This window comes from Chiloscyllium plagiosum, unplaced genomic scaffold, assembly GCF_037043375.1.
Source record: "Chiloscyllium plagiosum isolate Xiang-an unplaced genomic scaffold, Cpla_swu_hap1 HiC_scaffold_16, whole genome shotgun sequence".
Lineage (NCBI taxonomy): Eukaryota > Metazoa > Chordata > Chondrichthyes > Orectolobiformes > Hemiscylliidae > Chiloscyllium > Chiloscyllium plagiosum.
In genome coordinates, this window is record NW_028270154.1 from 46587466 (window position 1) to 46605721 (window position 18256).

An 18256-nucleotide genomic window follows, 5' to 3' on the forward strand; every position below is an offset into this window, starting at 1 on the left:
TCACTCAGACATGTTATGATCTGCCTCTGGCTGGTCTTCTGACCCACAGGTCACCTTTGCTTTGCAAGAACCCTTATGTGAGATGTACATCTTTTTAATTAACCTGTTCAGATTCATTACGGTACACCATTGGAGCATTTGGGACGAGCTCAAGTGTCTGGTCCAGAGACTTTCTTGGGTTTGGCGGGGGTGCAGAATACTGCCATTGTATCACCAGCACTCAATGTTGTAACATTGGATTTTTTTTTTGAGGAAGCTTTTCCATGGATGGAAAGTTTTCAGGAGTCCCATTTGTTGTCAATTGGTACGAAATCTTTCATGATATTCATTTTAAATCCTGGTCATTTTCATGCATCGATCTGTAGCTCCCTTTCCTGCTGCACATGTTTGACTGATATGAAATGTGTTGAACAGCGAGCAGTTCTAGGTTCTAAGTTATGATGTATAGGAGGATCAACATGACTGTCAGTCATTTGAGGGAGAAAGTGAGGACTGCAGATGCTGGAGATCCGAGCTAAAAATGTGTTGCTGGAAAAGCACAGCAGGTCAGGCAGCATCCAAGGAGCAGGAGAATCGATGTTTCAGGCATGAGCCCTTCTTCAGGAAGAAGGGCTCATGCCCGAAATGTCGATTCTCCTGCTCCTTGGATGCTGCCTGACCTGCTGTGCTTTTCCAGCAACACATTTTCAGCAGTGTCAGTCATTTGAGTCAATCACAGTACTCTACTCAATGATCTGTCCAATCTGAACAATAGATCCAAATCTGAAATTCATGTAATATCATAAGATTGAGAATTTAGTATGCAGTTTGTGGTTAGTTAGCTGGATGGCTGGTTGGCAATGCAAAGTAATGCGAACAGTTTCAATTCAATTCCCATACTGTCTGAGGTTACCGTGAAGGAATTCTATAGGTTGGGGCATGGCAGCCCTCTGGTTAAACTGCTGTCTCTGTCAAATGAAAGAGCGGTCATGTGGTCCAGAATGGTTACAGTGACTTTGGACACATCTCTGACAAATAAAAACAAGGTTCATCAGCAAAGTCCTTCTAGTTGCTTCAAGAGCCAGTCAGCACCTTCTGTCGAATATTATTTTTGTCATTTTTTTTTGCATAAAATGACAATTTAGTCAGTTCTGAACTTCTTGGTAAATTTGATACTTTAATCAAGGGATGGACTTTGGCATCCTACATAGCAAACCATTTACTGGTGGTATTTAACATATAGCACCAAAACTCTTGTTCTTGTTGATGCAGGTGTTTTGAAGTTTATTAACAGCGCTAACTATTTATATTGCTGCAACATCACAGACTTGGACACTTCAGTTTTTTGCTCACTGATAATGTACTTTACACACACAAGTGACTGAAGGCACCACACTGGCTCCATTTAAGTGACTGAAGGTGAGGTGGTAAGCTTTATACCTAACCATGTCATGTTGTGATGTCCTGTAACTACTTTAGAACTGTCTAGTTTGAAATGTGTGAACAACCATCAAATGCACTTTGTTCAGGTATGCTGAAAGCAAAGTGTAAACAACTATTGCAACAAATCAGCAATACCACTAATGCAGTAAAAGGAGCTTGATGGAATAGTCAGTTGCCAGAATGTAATTCATCATTTTTGAGATGGAAAGTCAGTGTGATCTTGCGTCATGGTTTTGGAATGAATTTTGTCTGGTAGTAGATCTCTTATTTTGTGGTGGTTAAAATTAATGTTTCACATAACATTGATCAAATGTCCTTTATTTTAATGTCAGGATCATCTCTGGTTTTTTCTATCCCCATAGAACTTGTCAAATTACCACTTGTTTGCCTTTGAAGATTACTTTCTTGGAGAATCCTTGTTCTTAATGACTAGAATAGGCATGTTAGCTTGGACCTGTTAGATGCATTTGCAGCCGCTGATGATCCCTTTTGAGCTGTTGCTGGTCGTTGTCTGACAGCTTGCTGAACCTGGCTGAAAATGATCAAAATGCTTGTGATCCATGTTAAGACTGTGGTCTTCCAGCTTAGGTTCATTTAATATTCACACCTAGGTTTAAAGGAATATCTTTGTTAGTGAGATTCGGAAGTTGAAAAGTAGTGGAGATGGTCATTTGGGGACCTGGCTTGTACTGTAGATGAAAATATTATCCTTGAAGTTAAGAAGTAGATGTTGTAGTCATGGAGCGGTACTTGAGATTTTCTCCAGACCCTTGTTTCTAATAGTTTGCGGTTGTATGAAGAGTCAATTTTTTTAATATTGGAATAATTAACCTGAGCTGTTGTAAGGACATTAGAACTGAATACATTTGATTGTCATCCAATAATGAGCATACTAAGACCTTTGAGATGCCACTATTTCCCAAATGTAATGAATTTGTAGGAATTATAATATTGAAAGATGCATGTACTGGAAAAAGGCACATTTTTTGATCTTGCTGCATATGTTTTTTGAGAAAATCTCAAAGATTTAATACCTTAATTGCAAAACTCTGCGCATGGGAATTTAAGTTGAAGAAACTGAGACTTGAGGTCAGCTTTTTGTCTTGCAGAGTAAATATCTTCTGCACATTTTGATAAAACAAGTCATACGGGTTGACTAGTAGATTGAACTGAAGTAATTGATTTGGCTTGTTGATATGTCACTTCATTCTCATGCTAAACAAAAGGCTATACAGAGTAACCTCGATTATCCGAATGAGATGGGCGGGGCACTATTTCATTTGGATAATTGATTTCCTCTGGGGCTTGAGGTTTTCTATGAAGTCCGCTCTCCATCCAGAAGACTAGGCAGCAGCCCACCATGCGCGAGTCCCTGACCCCCAACCCTGACTCCACTCCTGCCTGCCTCAACCCTGTCTGCCCATCCCCAAAACCCTGCCCTGACCTGCCCATACTTCATTCGCTCCCAACCCTGTCCACTCGTGCTCCCACCCCGTACATCTCCAATACCACCCCCGGGCAACCCACTCCCCACCACCGTGGGGCAGTCGGACTGTACACCAACAGTAAGACTGCTGCCTTTGTGGGGTAAGTCTCCAAATAGCACACGTGCGCACGCACACCATTTTTTCAACTGCAACGTTTTGACAGGCTTCACCTTTGCCCTGTACAATGTTGGAGAGATTATCGGGGGGGGGGGGGGGGTACAGTTAGGGTAGACTCTGGTGTAGAACTCCAGGGACTCTGGTGTGTGTGTAGCAGCAGGTCAGTCATCTGGAGATAGCGCCTTGGCTGTGTCTGCAGCATTTCAGTGAACCAAATTCACTTTTTCATCATTGTACCTGTAAACAAAAGATGTGATCAGGGTTGAAGCAGCTCTTTGATGTAATGTTTCCATCGGCACTTCGATCTCCTTTGGACAATCTGATATTCGGGTATTCTAGGTTTCTCTGTACTTGATTACCACTAATGGGAAGCTTTATATCCTGCTTATATTTAGTTTTTGAGAATTGCTATACCATGTGATACAATCGTTAGTAGATTGGCAGCAAGCTGATGCATTTGTTAGAATGAGTCTTAACTGATGAACGAAATGGAAACCTGAAAACATCTACCAAAAGGTGTTCTAAGAAGTTAACTGTTCCTATCTTGTTGGGGGAAGATGTGTGGACCAACATCCATTCCTGACATTGAGTTTGCGCAAATACTTGCTCCTTAGAATGTGGAATTTTAGCTCTTGGTGATTACATATCTTGTGTAGGTATGCATTTTTGTGCATTATTAGACCATTATTAGATCTAAACACATGCGCATTACTGTCTGTCTTAAAAATGTACAGAATTGACCATGCATCAATTAGTATGATGCTCGACTTTTTGGATTTTTCATGGAATCCAGTTCCAGTTTGAGCTTGCCTTGAATGCGTGCTACATTTTTTTTGAGAAAGGTAAAAACTGAATTGAATGTCATCTTTCGTATGTAACTGTGTTTTTATCTGTGAATATTCCAAACTTGCATCCTTATTCTAGTAGAACATCAATGGTGACTTCCTTATCTTCTGAAGGACTTGTGGATATAGAGGAAATGCCAGTTCTCTAAGCCTTTCAGCTTAACATCATGTCAACTTCACCTGACTGTTATCAATGACATGAACTTAAGCATGTAATTGGAAATTGAGTCAAGCTGCAAGTTGATGTTCTGTAGTCTGAAATATTTTTTTTTATAGTTTTTGTTTTTATAGTTAGAAACACTGAAACTTTATTCTTCCCAACCCTTTCATTTCCCAAAATAAGTATGACATTCTAATTTGTTTTTTGTCAGTTACCTGCTGCTCCATAATTTAAATAGCTGAAGTTCCAACAATGTCAATGATTGCTAGTCTGTGGTTAGATATTGCTTTCCATCTTTCTTTTGATTAGTTTATACTCAAAAATCATGCAAAATTCTTTTTTGCGATGTAGTTTCATTGGCTTTTTATTTTGTTACTGCAGCTTTGAGTTGCTGCCCAGTTAAGCAGACTGTCACTCAAAGGTGAAATTCAGAATCAGTGGCACTTTTCTTATGACCTTTTTCAAGTTTTGGAAAAGAAAATGGCAGTTTCAATTGAAATCTAGACATAGGTAAGTACCTTTTAGTATGAAAATATTTTACTTTTTGTATTTAATGCAAGGATTGTATTTTTGATCATGGTTCTCCATCACTTCTAAAACACCTATGTTTTTTAATGAAGAGAGCGTACTTGCTGTACTTCTAAATAGGCCTGTAGCCTTTAGTTTGTGTTGTACCATTGTAGTCTTGGTTTGATTTATAACTTGGCTCCAAACTCCAATTTGGTTGGCTGATCAGGAAAAGACTGTTCACCACTGCTGTGTTGCTATTGTCTTTCCAACCTTCAGTGAGCACTTAGGATTGCAGCTCATTTGTGGTACTTTTTCTGACTTTAGTTGATTCTGTACAGTTAGGTTTTAAATTTGGGCTTGATTGTGCACATACTGACTTGGAAGATCTGGATGTTAGCATAAGCCAAAGGCTTTTTCTACTCCTTTTGGTGTGAAATAAATAATATTTGCATTAAGTTTTTACAGTAGATTTGATTATTTGGTTGTCCTTTATAGGATTTCAATTCAAAATCTTGAGCCTGTTTCAACGTTTAACAAGTTGGATTGAGCCATAGAGATACACAGCACAGAAACAGACCCTTCGGTCGATCTCGTCCACGCCGACCAGACATCTCAACCTAATCTAGTCCCATTTGCCAGCACTTGGCCTATATCCCTCTAAACCATTCCTATTCATATACCTATCTAGATACCTTTTAAATCTTGTAATTGCACCAGCCTCCACCACTTCCTCTGGCAGCTCATTCCATATGCGCACCACGTTCTGTGGGAAAAGTTGGCAGTTAGGTCTCTTTTATCTTTTCCCCTCTCTCCCTAAACCTATGCCCTCTAGTTCTGGACTCCCCCCACCTCAAGGAAAAGATTGTCTATTTATCCTACCCATGTCCCCCATGATTTTATAAACCTCCTATAAGGCCACCCCTCAGCCTCCGATGTTTCAGGGAAAACAGCCGCAGCCTGTTCAACCCCTCCCTATAGCTCAAATCCTCCAACCCTCCAACCCTGGCAACATCCTTGTAAATCTTTTCTGAACACTTTCAAGTTTCGCAACATCCTTCTGATGGGAAGGAAACCAGAATTTCGCGCAGTATTCCAACAGTGGCCTAACCAACGTGCTGTGCAGCCGCAGTATGACCTCCCAACTCCTATACTCAATGCTCAGACCAATAAAGGAAAGCATACCAAACGCTGCCATCACCATCCTATCTACCGGCAACTCGACTTTTAAGGAACTCTGAACCTGCACTCTAAGGTCTTTTTTACTTTTTTTTGTTCAGCAGCTATACATCTCTGACTCTGACACTAGGACCTTACCATTAAGTGTATAACTCCTGTTCTGATTTGCTTTTCCAAAATGCAGCACCTCTCATTTATCCAAGTTAAACTCCGTCTGCCACTCAGCCCATTGGCCTATCTGATGAAGATCCCATTGTAATCTGAGGTAACCTTCGCTGTCCACTGCACCTCCAATGTTTTGTATCTGCAAACTTAGGAACTATACCTCCTATGTTCACATCCAAATCACTTATATAAATGACAAAAAGCAGTGGACCCAGCACGATCCTTGTGGCACACCACTGGTCACAGGCCTCCAATCTGAAAAGCAGCTGCCCTCCACCACCCTCGGTTCTGTCCATCGCTGAGCCACATTTTTATAATTGCTGGGATATCACAGTCCCATGTTGCTAACCATGCCCTGAGTTCATCTGCCTTCTGTTAGGCCTCTTACATTGAAGTAAATGCAGTTTAATTTATCAGTCCTACTTTGTTCGCTGCTTTGTTCCTGTCTGCCCCGACTGTTTGACTCTCTTCCCAACTGTACCAGTATGTGATCTCTTTCCTCACAATTTCCTTGGGTCCCTTCCAAGTGTTAAATCCTCCCAGGCAGCTCTAGGAAATCTCCTGCCAGTATATTAATTCCTTCCAGTTCAAGTGCAATCTTTCCTCCTTGTACGGGTCATGTCTACCCCCAGAAGAGATTTCAATGATCCAAAAATGTGAATGCTTCTCCCCTGCACCAGCTCCTCAGCCATTCATCTGCTTTGTCCTCCTGCTGCTACTTTCATTCGCTCATAACACCACGAGTAATCCCGATATTACTACCCTCCAGGGTCTCCTTTTTAACTTGCTGCCTAATTTTATATATTTTCCCTTCAGAACCTAATCTTTTTTCCTTCCTAGGTCATTAGTTCCAAGGCATACAATGACATCATGCTGGTTCCTCTCCCTTTTGAGAACATTCTACACCCTTTTGTGGATATCCTTGATCCTGGCGCCAGGGAGACAATGCGCCATTCTGATTTTTCGCTGTTGGCTGCAGAAACATCTATCTGTGCCTCTGACTAGAGTCCCCTATCGCAATCAATCACTTGGAAACAGATGTACCCCTCATTACATTAGAGCCAGTCTCAATACCAGAAACTTGGCTGTTTATGCTACATTCCCCTGATAATCTATCATCACCCATATTTTCCAAAACCGCATACTTGTTTGAAATGGGGATAGCCACAGAAGAATCCTAGACTACCTGCCTACTTACCCCTCCTACCTTACCTCTAGTTAACCCATCTACCTAACAGTATCTGCAGCTTTTCTCCCTTCCTATAACTGCCAACCATCACGCCCCTAGCTCTTTTAAATTCCTCATTGCCTCTAATTGCTGCTTTAACCGATCCATGCGATCTGACAAGATTCGCAACCAAACACATTTGCTGCAGACATAATCATCAGTAACATGGAAACTCACCCTAATCTTCCACATTCAATAGGAAGAGCACATCACTACCATCTTTGTTCCTTCACAATCTACAGATCCAGAAAATAACACTGTAAAACCTTGCTCCAGGCTAACTTAGTGCTTATGGTTTATATTTCTAAAATTTTAATTGAGACATAGCAATAAAACATAATCAAGATTACACTTTAACAATCTATGTAGTTATCTGTTCCTGTGCTGTGAGCTCTCTCACACAGGTTCCTCCAAGTTCAGCTGTGAATATTGCTTTCCTAGAGGCACTCCGATGTCCTGAGATACATGAACTCAAACAGCAAAGGCAACCCCCCCCCCCACCCCACCTCTCTCTCTCCACCCCACCTCTCTCTTCCCCTCTCCCCCCCCCCTCTCCCCCCCCCCCCCTCTCCCCCCCCCCCTCTCCCCCCCCCCCCCCCCTCCTCCCCCCCCCCCCTCTCACCCCCCCCCCCCTCTCACCCCCCCCTCACTCCCCCCCCCACTCCCCCCCCCCTCTCACCCCCCCCCTCTCTCCCCCCCCTCTCTCCCCCCCCCTCTCCCCCCCCCTCTCTCCCCCCCCTCTCTCCCCCCCCTCTCTCCCCCCCCCCTCTCTCCCCCCCCCCTCTCTCCCCCCCCCCTCTCTCCCCCCCCCCTCTCTCCCCCCCCCTCTCTCCCCCCCCCTCTCTCCCCCCCCCCTCTCTCCCCCCCCCCCTCTCTCCCCCCCCCCTCTCCCCCCCCCCCTCTCTTCCCCCCCCCTCTCTTCCCCCCCCCTCTTCCCCCCCCCTCTCTCCCCCCCCCTCTCCCCCTCCCCTCTCTCCCCCCCCCTCTCTCCCCCTCCCTCTCTCCCCCCCCCCTCTCTCCCCCCCCCTCTCTCCCCCCCCCCCTCTCTCCCCCCCCCCTCTCTCCCCCCCCCTCTCTCCCCCCCCCTCTCTCCCCCCCCCCCCCTCTCCCCCCCCCTCTCTCCCCCCCCCCCCCTCTCTCCCCCCCCCCCTCTCTCCCCCCCCCCCTCTCTCCCCCCCCCCCCTCTCCCCCCCCCCTCTCTCCCCCCCCCTCTCTCCCCCCCCCCTCTCTCCCCCCCCCTCTCTCCCCCCCCCTCTCTCCCCCCCCCCTCTCTCCCCCCCCCCTCTCTCCCCCCCCCTCTCTCCCCCCCTCTCTCCCCCCCCCCCTCTCTCCCCCCCCCCCTCTCTCCCCCCCCCCCCCTCTCTCCCCCCCCCTCTCTCCCCCCCCCCCTCTCTCCCCCCCCCCCCCTCTCTCCCCCCCCCCTCTCTCCCCCCCCCCCCCTCTCTCCCCCCCCCTCTCTCCCCCCCCCCCTCTCTCCCCCCCCCCCCCCTCTCTCCCCCCCCCCCTCTCTCCCCCCCCCCCCCTCTCTCCCCCCCCCCTCTCTCCCCCCCCCCCTCTCTCCCCCCCCCCCTCTCTTCCCCCCCCCCCTCTCTTCCCCCCCCCCTCTCTTCCCCCCCCCCTCTCTTCCCCCCCCCTCTCTTCCCCCCCCCTCTCTTCCCCCCCCCCCCTCTCTCCCCCTCCCTCTCTCCCCCCCCTCTCTCTCTTCCCCCCCCCCTCTCTCCTCCTCCTCCCCCCCCCCCCCCCCCCCATTCCTCATTGGCCATGTTTTGGCTGTCTTTTTTTTGTCTTTCCCCTTTGAAATGTGCTGTTGTTTTGATCTTCGTCCCCCAAAGTTCCAAAACAATGCAACAGCTTATAAAACAGTTGGAGTTCGTGGAAATAGCCTCCAACACCTAACTACCTCAACAGGAGCTGCTCTTACGGCCATGTTTTTCCCATCCTCCATCTTGGATTACCCAGAATCCTTTTGTTCAAAATATGTACAATAATAACAGAACATGGATACCTTGCCTTCTATCTTGCTTGTCTACCTTTGTTATAGCTTGTTTTATTTAATACTGGACAAGTAAAATTACTAATGTGATGCACTGTGAGTTTTATATAACAATGTAATTTATTTCAGAATTTGGATTTTGAACTGGTGGTGTGTAGGCTTTTGTCTGTGAAGGGGTTTTAATCAGCCGGTTCTGTATCCAAATAGCTAGTTCTCCCTGTATTCCATGAGATCTAGTCTTGCTAACCAGTCTCCCATGAGGAAGCTTGTTCAATGCCTCACTGAAACCCATAGATAACCGTCTACTGCTCTGCCCTCATCAATCCTCTGTTTCTGAGACATGATTTCCTATGCACAAAGCCATGTTGACTATCCCTAATCAGTCCTTGCCTTTCCAAATACATGTACATCCTGTCCCTCAGGATTCCCTGCATCAACTTGCTCATAACAGGTATCAGGGGTTGGTCTATCATTCCCTTGCTTGTCCTTACCACCTTTTCTTAAATAGTCGTACCACATTAGCCAACCTCGAGTCTTTACGACCCCTCATCTGACTATTGGTGATACAAATATCTCCGCACGGGAGCCAGCAATCACTTCCCTAGCCTTTTCTAGGGTACACCTGATCAGGTCCTGGAGAGTTATCCACGTTTATGCATTTCAAGACATCCAGCACCACCACCTCTGTAAAATTGTCTCCCCTCCCCCCAAAAGATGTCACTATCTATTTCCCCACATTCTGTATCTTCCATGTCCCTCTTCACAGTAAATACTGATGCAAAATACTCATTTACTATCTCCGGCTACACACGCAGGCTGCCTTGCTAATCTTTGAGGGGCCCTATTCTGTTTGTTGTTACCCTTTTTGTCATTAATGTATTTATAAAATCTCTTTGGATTCTCCTTAACTCTTTGCCAAAGTGATCACATGTACCCTCTTTGCCCTCCTGATTTCTTTAAGTATATTTAAGTATAAGAGTATTCTTTAAGTATAAGAGTATTGCCTTATACTCTTCTAAGGATTCACTCTATCTCTCCTGTCTATACTTCAATGTGCTTCCCTATTTTTCTTAACCAAAACCTCAGTTTCTCTAGTTATCTGGCTTTCCTACACCTACCAGCCTTTCCTTTCATCTGAAAAGGAATATGCTGTCTCTGGACCTTGGTTATCTCATTTTTTGAATGGTTCCCATTTTCCAGCCGTCCTTTCTTACCTGCAAATAGCTGCCCCCACTCAGTTTTTGAAAGTTCCCGCCTAATACCGTCAATTATCCTTCCTTCAATTTAGAGCTTCAACTTTTAGATCCAGTCTATCCTTTTCCACTACTATTTTAAAAATAATAGAATTATGGTCGCTCGCTCCAAAGTGCTCTCCCACTGACACTCCAGACACCCACCCTGCCTTATTTTCCAAGAATAGATCAAGGTTTGCTCCTTCTCTAATAGGAACATCCACATACTGAATCAGAAAATTTTCCTGTACACACTTAACAAATTCCTCTCCATCTAAACCTTCAACACTATGGCAGTCCGTCTGTTTGGAAACTTAAACTCCCCTACCATAACCACCCTGTTATTCTTACTGGTAACTGAAATCTCCTTACAAATTTGTTCCTCAATTTCTCACTGACTACTCTGGTGGATCTCATAAAATCCCAATTAGGTGATTGTCCTTTTCTTATTTCTCAGTTCCACCTAAATAACTTCCCTCGATGTATTCCCAGGAATATCTTTCCTAAGTACAGCAGTAATGCTATCCATCATGAAAAACACCACTCGCTCTCTTCTCTTGACCACCTCTTTCCTTCTTCCCCCCCCCCCCCCCCCCCCCCCCCCCCCCCCCCAAAAGAAAAACACCTTTTGGGTTTCAGTTCACAAAAGTCCTTCGTTGAAATTAAATGTAAGAATATAGTAACAAATTACTACAAATGCAGGAATCTATACTGAAAACCAATTCTTGGAGATCATAGCAGGTCAGGCAGCATCCCTGGAGAGAGTAAGCTAACATTTAAAGTCCAGATGACACTTAAGAGCTGAAATATGGAAGGAAACTCATAAAGGACCTGATCAGGTGTACCTGTGGGAAGCTAGGGAAGTGATTGCTGGGCCTCTTGCTGAGATATTTATATCATCAATAGTCACAGGTGAGGAGTCAGAAGACTGGAGGTTGGCTAACCTAGTGCCACTGTTTAAGAAAGGTGGTAAAGACAAGCCAGGGAACTATAGACCAGGAAGCCTAACGTCTGTGGTGGGCAAGTTGTTGGAGGGAATCCTGAGGGACAGGATGTACGTGTATTGGGAAGGCAAGGACTGATTAGGAACAGTTAACATGGCTTTGTGTGGGAAATCATGTCTCAAACTTGATTGAGTTTGAGGAAGTAACAAAGAGGATTGATGGCAGAGCAGTAGATGTGATCTATATGGACTTCAGTAAGGCGTTTGACAAGGTTACCCATGGGAGACTGGTTAGCAAGGTTAGATCTCACGGAATACAGGGAGACCTCTCCATTTGGATACAGAACTGGCTCAAAGGTAGGAGAGAGAGGGTGGAGGGTGGTTTTTCAGACTGGAGGTCTGTGGCCAGGAGAGTGCCACAAGGATTGGTGCTGGGTCCTCTACTTTTTGTCATTTACACAAATGATTACATAAGAGCCATAGTTAGTATGATTGCAGATGACACCAAATTTGGAGGTGTAGTGGACAGGGAAGAAGGGTACCTTAGATTGCAGCGGGATCTTGATCTGGTGGGCCAGTGGACTGAGAAGTGGCAGATGGAGTTTAATTCTGATAAATGTGAGTGCTGCATTTTGGGAAAGCAAATCTTAGCAGGACTTATACACTTAATGGTAAGGTCCTAGGGAGTGTTGCTGAACAGAGACCTTGGAGTGCAGGTTCATAGCTCCTTTGAAGGTGGAGTCGCAGGTAGATAAGATAGTGAAGAAGGCGTTTGGTATGCTTTTATTGGTCAGAATATGGAGTACAGGATTTGGGAGGTCATGTTGCGGCTGTACAGGACATTGGTTAGCTCACTTTTGGAATATTGTGCGCAATTCTGTTCTCCTTCCTATCAGATGTTGTGAAACTTGAAAGGGTTCAGAAAAGGTTTACAAGGATGTTGCCAGGGTTGGAGGATTTGAGCTATAGGGAGGGGTTGAATAGGCTGGGGCTGTTTTCCCTGGAGCATTGGAGGTTGAGGAGTGACCTTAGAGGTTTACAAAATTGAGGAGCATGGGTAGGGTAAATAGGCAAAGTCTTTTCCCTGGGGTCGGGGAGTCCAGAACTAGAGGGTGTAGGTTTAGGGTGAGAGAGGAAAGATATAAAAGAGACCTAAGGGACAACTTTTCACGCAGAAGGTGGTACGTGTATGGAATGAGCTGCCAGAGGAAGTGGTGGAGGTTGGTACAATTGCAATATTTAAAAGGCTTTTGGATGGGTATATGAATAGGAAGGGTTTGGAGGGATATGGGCCGGGTGCTGGAAGGTGGAACTAGATTGGGTTGAGATATCTGGTCGGCGTGGGTGGGTTGCACCGAAGGGTCTGTTTCCATGCTGTACATTTCTGACTCTGACAGCATTTGTGCTGTACCTCAGGACATGGTGGTGGGCCTAGTAGTGTAGGGTGTTGGTGGAAAAAATATGTTGATAGTTCATTGTGAATGTGAGAATAGCAGAACGACCTGGTGTGTCTCCTGCCCAGTGGGATGGGGGAGGGGTGGGCATGATAAGCTGAAAGAACAGAAAGAAATGGTTCACAATTTCAAGATGTTGAACTCAATATTAATTCCAGAAGGCTATAAAGTGCCTAGTCTGAAGATGAGATGATGTTCCTCCAGTTTGCGCTGTGTTTCACTGGAACACTGCAGCATGCCAAGGACGGACAGACATACTGTCAAAGCATCTTCTCTCTTTCACCCTTGACTAACGACTGGGATATCATGGAGATCATAATATGGTACGTTTCAGGTATTTCAGGTATATAATTTTTTTTTTGGTAGTGTATAGTGTTGCTTAAAACAAAGTTTGTTGTAATAAATAATTGGTCAGGATATTTAAATGTCGTTCACGGGTATAAATGTGGATTCCTTTGTTTTTCCCGAAACATTGATCGGGGTCACTTCAGTTCACCCATGCAAAGGGAGCAATAGTTTTAATGCAGCTTTTCTTGCACACTCTACCAGCTTCCAGAAGCTTTTCTATCACATTTTGGGCAGGGAGCTTTCAAATCTTCATGCTGTATAAGCAGTAACCCAGAACAGTGTCTAAAAGCAGTTCAAAACAAACAACTTTTCTGACCCAATTAGACTGATCAACACTCTCCTCTATCACCATTCACTAACTGCCATCCGCTTGAACATGGTTCCATTAAGGCTAGAGAAGATCTAATTCCCAGGTACTGACCTTGTTAATCGCAAACTTCTGCTATCTATTAAAAGCAGACAGCTCTGCTCTTCTCGGAAGTCTTGTTCAAACCTTTAAATCGAGGTTCAGCTTGCAGGCTTGGCCCCTCAAGCAAACTTGCTTGGTCTGTTCTTTTCAATCCAAGCTGCCCAAACATCCAACAATCCAATTTCCAGCTAATAATTCAAAATTAATTTATTTAATTTTTAAATCATCAGTAAGGGTTCTCTCATGTTTTTGCTGTTTGAAATGAGATTGTAATACATTCGTGGTATAATTTCTAGGATTGTACCTGCTATGTTGTGGGCAGTTTTGTCCTTTGTCAATGTAAGATTGTATTTGCCTTGGAAGGGATGCAGCCAAGTATTGTTAAATTGATTCCAAAAGAATGAGAGATGCTTTGATTTAAATGTTTAAATAAAGGAGCTTTAAACTGTGCTAAGTTTTTTTTTCCTGGCTGGAAATTCTAGATCTAAAGGGTCATATTCTATGATAAGGAGTTTAAATTTTGCTACTTTCAAATAATTTTACTCTAGGGCTTATGAAGCTTTCAATCCTGTTTCTCAGTTTCGTTGGTTAATGTGTTCTGGATGGAGATCAATTGATTTATGGATCCTACACAAATTGAGGGATTCCTAAAGAAGTCAGGGCTGGAAAGTGAATTTCAGGTAGCAAATCAGCTGAACAGCTTCTAATGGCTGAGTAGCTCGATTTTTAGTTTACTCATTACTTTTATTCCTTTGCTGTTATAATCCATGCACTTACAGAATCTGTCCCAGGAATATTTCCTTTCTCTTCCTACCACTCCTGTCAACTAATACTTGACCAGTAACTAATGTCATATTTGCCAACCTCTGGGAAGGTGGGCTTTGGATATTTAATAAACTGCATTTTATATTGGTTCCTCCATCTCCCAATTCTTACTGATTTTTGCTGGGTATTTTTATGGATCATGTTCTTTGCATCCAGGCCTCTGTGGGTTTAGACTTGGAAGTGCAAGAGGTAAAAACAATGACTGCAGATGCCGGAAACCAGATTCTGGATTAGAGTGGTGCTGGAAAAGCACAGCAGTTCAGGCAGCATCCGAGGAGCAGGAAAATCGACGTTTCGGGCAGAAGCCCTTAATCAGGAATACAGGCAGAGTGTCTGAAGGGTGGAGAGATAAATGAGAGGAGGGTGGGGTGGGGAGAAAGTAGCATGGAGTACAATAGGTGAGTGGTGGTGGTGGGGGTGAAGGTGATAGGTCAGAGAGGAGGGTGGACTGGATAGGTGGAAAGGAAGATAGACAGGTAGGACGTCATGGGGACAGTGAGCTGGAAGATTGGAACTGGGGTGAGGTGGAGGAAGGGAAAATGAGGAAACTGTTGAAGTCCACATTGATGCCCTGGGGTTGAAGTGTTCCAAGGTGGAAGATGAGGTGTTCTTCCTCCAGGCGTCGGGTGGTGAGGGAGCGGCGGTGAAGGAAGCCCAGGACCTCCATGTCCTCGGCTGAGTGTGAGGGGGAGTTGAAATGTTGGGCCACAGGACGGTGTGGTTGATTGGTGCGGATGTCCCAGAGATATTCCCTAAAGTGCTCTGCTAGGAGGCGTCCAGTCTCCCCAATGTAGAGGAGACCGCATAGGGAGCAATGGATAAAATAAATGATATTGGCGGATGTGCAGGTAAAACTTTGGATGTGGAAGGCTCCTTTGGGGCCTTGGAGGTGATGGAGGAGGTGTAGGCAAACTGAAATATTTGGCATGGTTTTCATATCCTTTTGTAATGTGTGTATTTTAAAGTTGACTACTTTGACTTGCTGTATAAACTGATATGTTGCAATGGAGAAAATAAGAGTTGGGTCTTAATTTTGTAATTTTGGAATGAAAAAATGCTTCTTTCACTGTGCAGTCCATCCTAGTGTATATCAGAATATTTGATCATTTTGGTCCTGTTAGCACTTTTTTCAAATGATCTATTCCCCAGATCTTGAGCAATGATGATTTTTAGTGGTGATGAGCCATCAATTTTTCTCTAAGCAAGGTAAGTTTTCTTCACGAAAGAACTAGCAAGGAAACAATTACAGAAATTATTTGAGAAACTCTGGGTCTGGCAGCACTTACGCTGACTGGAGAGGGAAAGAGGAGTGAGAGGATTGGCCGTGATGGAGCCCAGGAAGGTAGAGAACAAGAGCTAGGGAGACAAAAGGCTGTTTTCCTTGCTGGCAACAGTTCTGAATAACTGCACTTGAAGCATTGACTCTGCCTTCTCTCCACAGGTGCTGCTTGACCTACTGATTTTTCTTCAGCCATTTGATTTGTTTTCTGATTTCTACAGTTCTTAGTTTGTTCCCTTGCTATAATAAGTGTAAAGTAATTCCAGAAATAAAATGTGAATTTCATTAACTTGCTTCAGGACTTGCATTTATCAAGTGCTTCACATGATCATAAGTCATCTTGTAATCACTATAAATTGGGAAATGTAGGGTCACAGATGTATTTATACACAACAAATTCCACAATGTCGCATTTTTCTGGTTAACAATTTGTTAACCAACACTACTTCTAACAGAGGTTAGATGGACCCTCTGTTTAATATCTTGAGAGAGGCTATATACCTTGCTCAGCTACTTTAGTACTTTACAAGTGTTGAGCTTGGATTCTGTGTATTAGTCAGTTGAAGTTGTGGTTTAAAGCTCCACAGCTTCTGATCTGTGCTAATGATCTCCTGCATTGGGCATCATGTTTTCCCTTTACTTGCCATCCTTTTTATCCACCCGTGGGTGCAAGTTTATTTGGAAGGGTGTCTGTGTTGGGTTGATTTCACAATTCAAGTTAATGTTTATTTCAAAATCCTATCATACTCTTGTATATTATACCAGGCATCAAGTATTTTAAGAACATAAGCCTGTTAGTGATGTGGCTATTTGAATTTTTTTTGGGTAAATTTGTAACTGTTTTATGTGGTCTCATTTTATTGATCAGAGCAGGATAAATAGCTCCTAATTGTATCTTGGAATGAGTTTATTGAAGCTTTTTTCAAATGCTCCCTATAGGAGTTGAATGATTTGGCCCGTGACCCACCAGCACAGTGTTCAGCAGGTCCGGTTGGTGACGACAGTAAGTACACTTTCTAAGTTGGTAAACGAAATATGAAAGAAATCTTGATACTTTCTACAGCAACACTAATATATGACTGAAGACTTTTTAAAATTCTTTCTGCAGTGTTCCACTGGCAAGCCACAATAATGGGACCGGTGAGTTAGTTACTTCTGTTAACCATAAGGGATGAGTGCGGTCTTAAACACATTGGATTCAAGTTAAAAACTTTTCTTTCTTTCCAACAGAATGACAGTCCTTACCAGGGTGGTGTATTTTTCTTGACCATTCACTTCCCCACAGATTACCCCTTTAAACCACCTAAGGCAAGTAGACTTGTTTGCATCAAGTATTTCATCAATATAACTTTGCCTTGATATTAAAATAATTTTCATATCTATGCATTTTGCTAGGTTGCATTTACAACAAGAATTTATCATCCAAATATTAACAGTAATGGCAGCATCTGTCTTGATATTCTACGGTCGCAATGGTCTCCGGCGTTAACTATTTCAAAAGGTATTTGTTGTTTAGTTGAAATCTGGTGCTAATCTTAACATGAATGTTCTTCAAGTACTAATCTCCAGGACTCACCAGCAAACTATTAACATGATGTCTAGCTATAAATACTGTAACATTAAGAAACATTCTGCACTGAAATCCTAAATATATTTCATAGCAAAGAGTACAATGCTCGTTTGTCCTAGCAAATAACGAGCTTGTGAAATGTTTCATTGAACAAAAATGCTATTTGAAAGAATTTATTTCCCTTCCTCTTTTACTCTGAATTGCTTCCCAAAGTTGCAACTTGAGAAATATATGTACAATAGTTTGGGGCCAAGTCCATGCTGAATTTTGGATCCTACCAGTTTTTCAGGCCGAGTGCTTCTGACCAGGTTTGATAGACATGGCCAGGTCAAGTCAGGTGGGATTGTGAATTGCTCTGAAGACTTGGACAGTGGGCAAAGATTTGCTCGTGAAACCAATAACTAGCCTGCATTGATACCATACCTAACCAAACAAGCTAGTAAGTTATTTGACTAAGCTAATGAGAATTAAAATGTATGCATGGCAGCTTATGAAAGCGTCATTTATCAGTCACCTGATTTTCGACTAGCTGGAATTGAGACACTAATTGCTGATGTTATCTTCTGAAATCTATCTCCGAACAAAGATAGATGCAAGCATTTGTGGTTGAATGAGTGTAGGAGTATTTTGATTCAGCCATTATAGAGCTATTACCTGGAGTTGTGTGGTGGCCTGAAAGTGAAATGCATAAAATATAGGTTGTTGTATTTTTGTTTTGAACTTTAGGAGATGGGAGAGACATTAAATGAATATTTCATGGCAGACTTGAGAAGGAAACTGGGTCTAGAGAATGCAGATAAATAAACTTTGATATTTTAAAAACTGTTCACATTACAGAAGTGGACATTTGGGTGGTCTTAAAGAATATAAAGGTGGATAAATCACCAGGACCTGACCTAATGTATCCCAGAATGTTGTGGGAAGTAAGGGAGGAAGAAATGGGACTCCTTGCAGAAATTTGCATCACTTCACTTGAGTGAGGTACCTTGATAACTGGAGGGTGGCTAAAGTTGTAAGGAGAAACCGGAGAACAGTAGACCTGTGAGCCTGACTTTGGTTATGGATAAATTGTTGGAAGTGATTATAAAAGACA

The 18256-nt window shown here is 43.7% G+C and overlaps 1 protein-coding gene and 1 long non-coding RNA gene across 3 annotated transcripts in view; both read left to right on the forward strand.

The window, feature by feature from the left end:
* ube2d2 (ubiquitin-conjugating enzyme E2D 2 (UBC4/5 homolog, yeast)) overlaps positions 1-18256 on the forward strand; it is a 49079-nt gene that overhangs the window by 19772 nt on the left and 11051 nt on the right. The window contains exons 2-5 of the mRNA XM_043703678.2: positions 16533-16596; positions 16702-16733; positions 16824-16901; positions 16989-17094. Coding sequence (XP_043559613.1) covers positions 16533-16596; positions 16702-16733; positions 16824-16901; positions 16989-17094 — 280 coding nt within the window. The remainder of the gene's footprint in view (positions 1-16532; positions 16597-16701; positions 16734-16823; positions 16902-16988; positions 17095-18256) is intronic.
* On the forward strand, positions 693-14638 carry LOC148147535 (uncharacterized). Of its 2 annotated transcripts, none has more exons than XR_015759750.1 (3): positions 693-4541; positions 12891-13055; positions 14038-14638. It is a non-coding gene; the product is annotated as an uncharacterized LOC148147535 (long non-coding RNA). The 2 variants fall into 2 exon arrangements; XR_015759749.1 differs by having other exon boundaries at positions 14069-14638.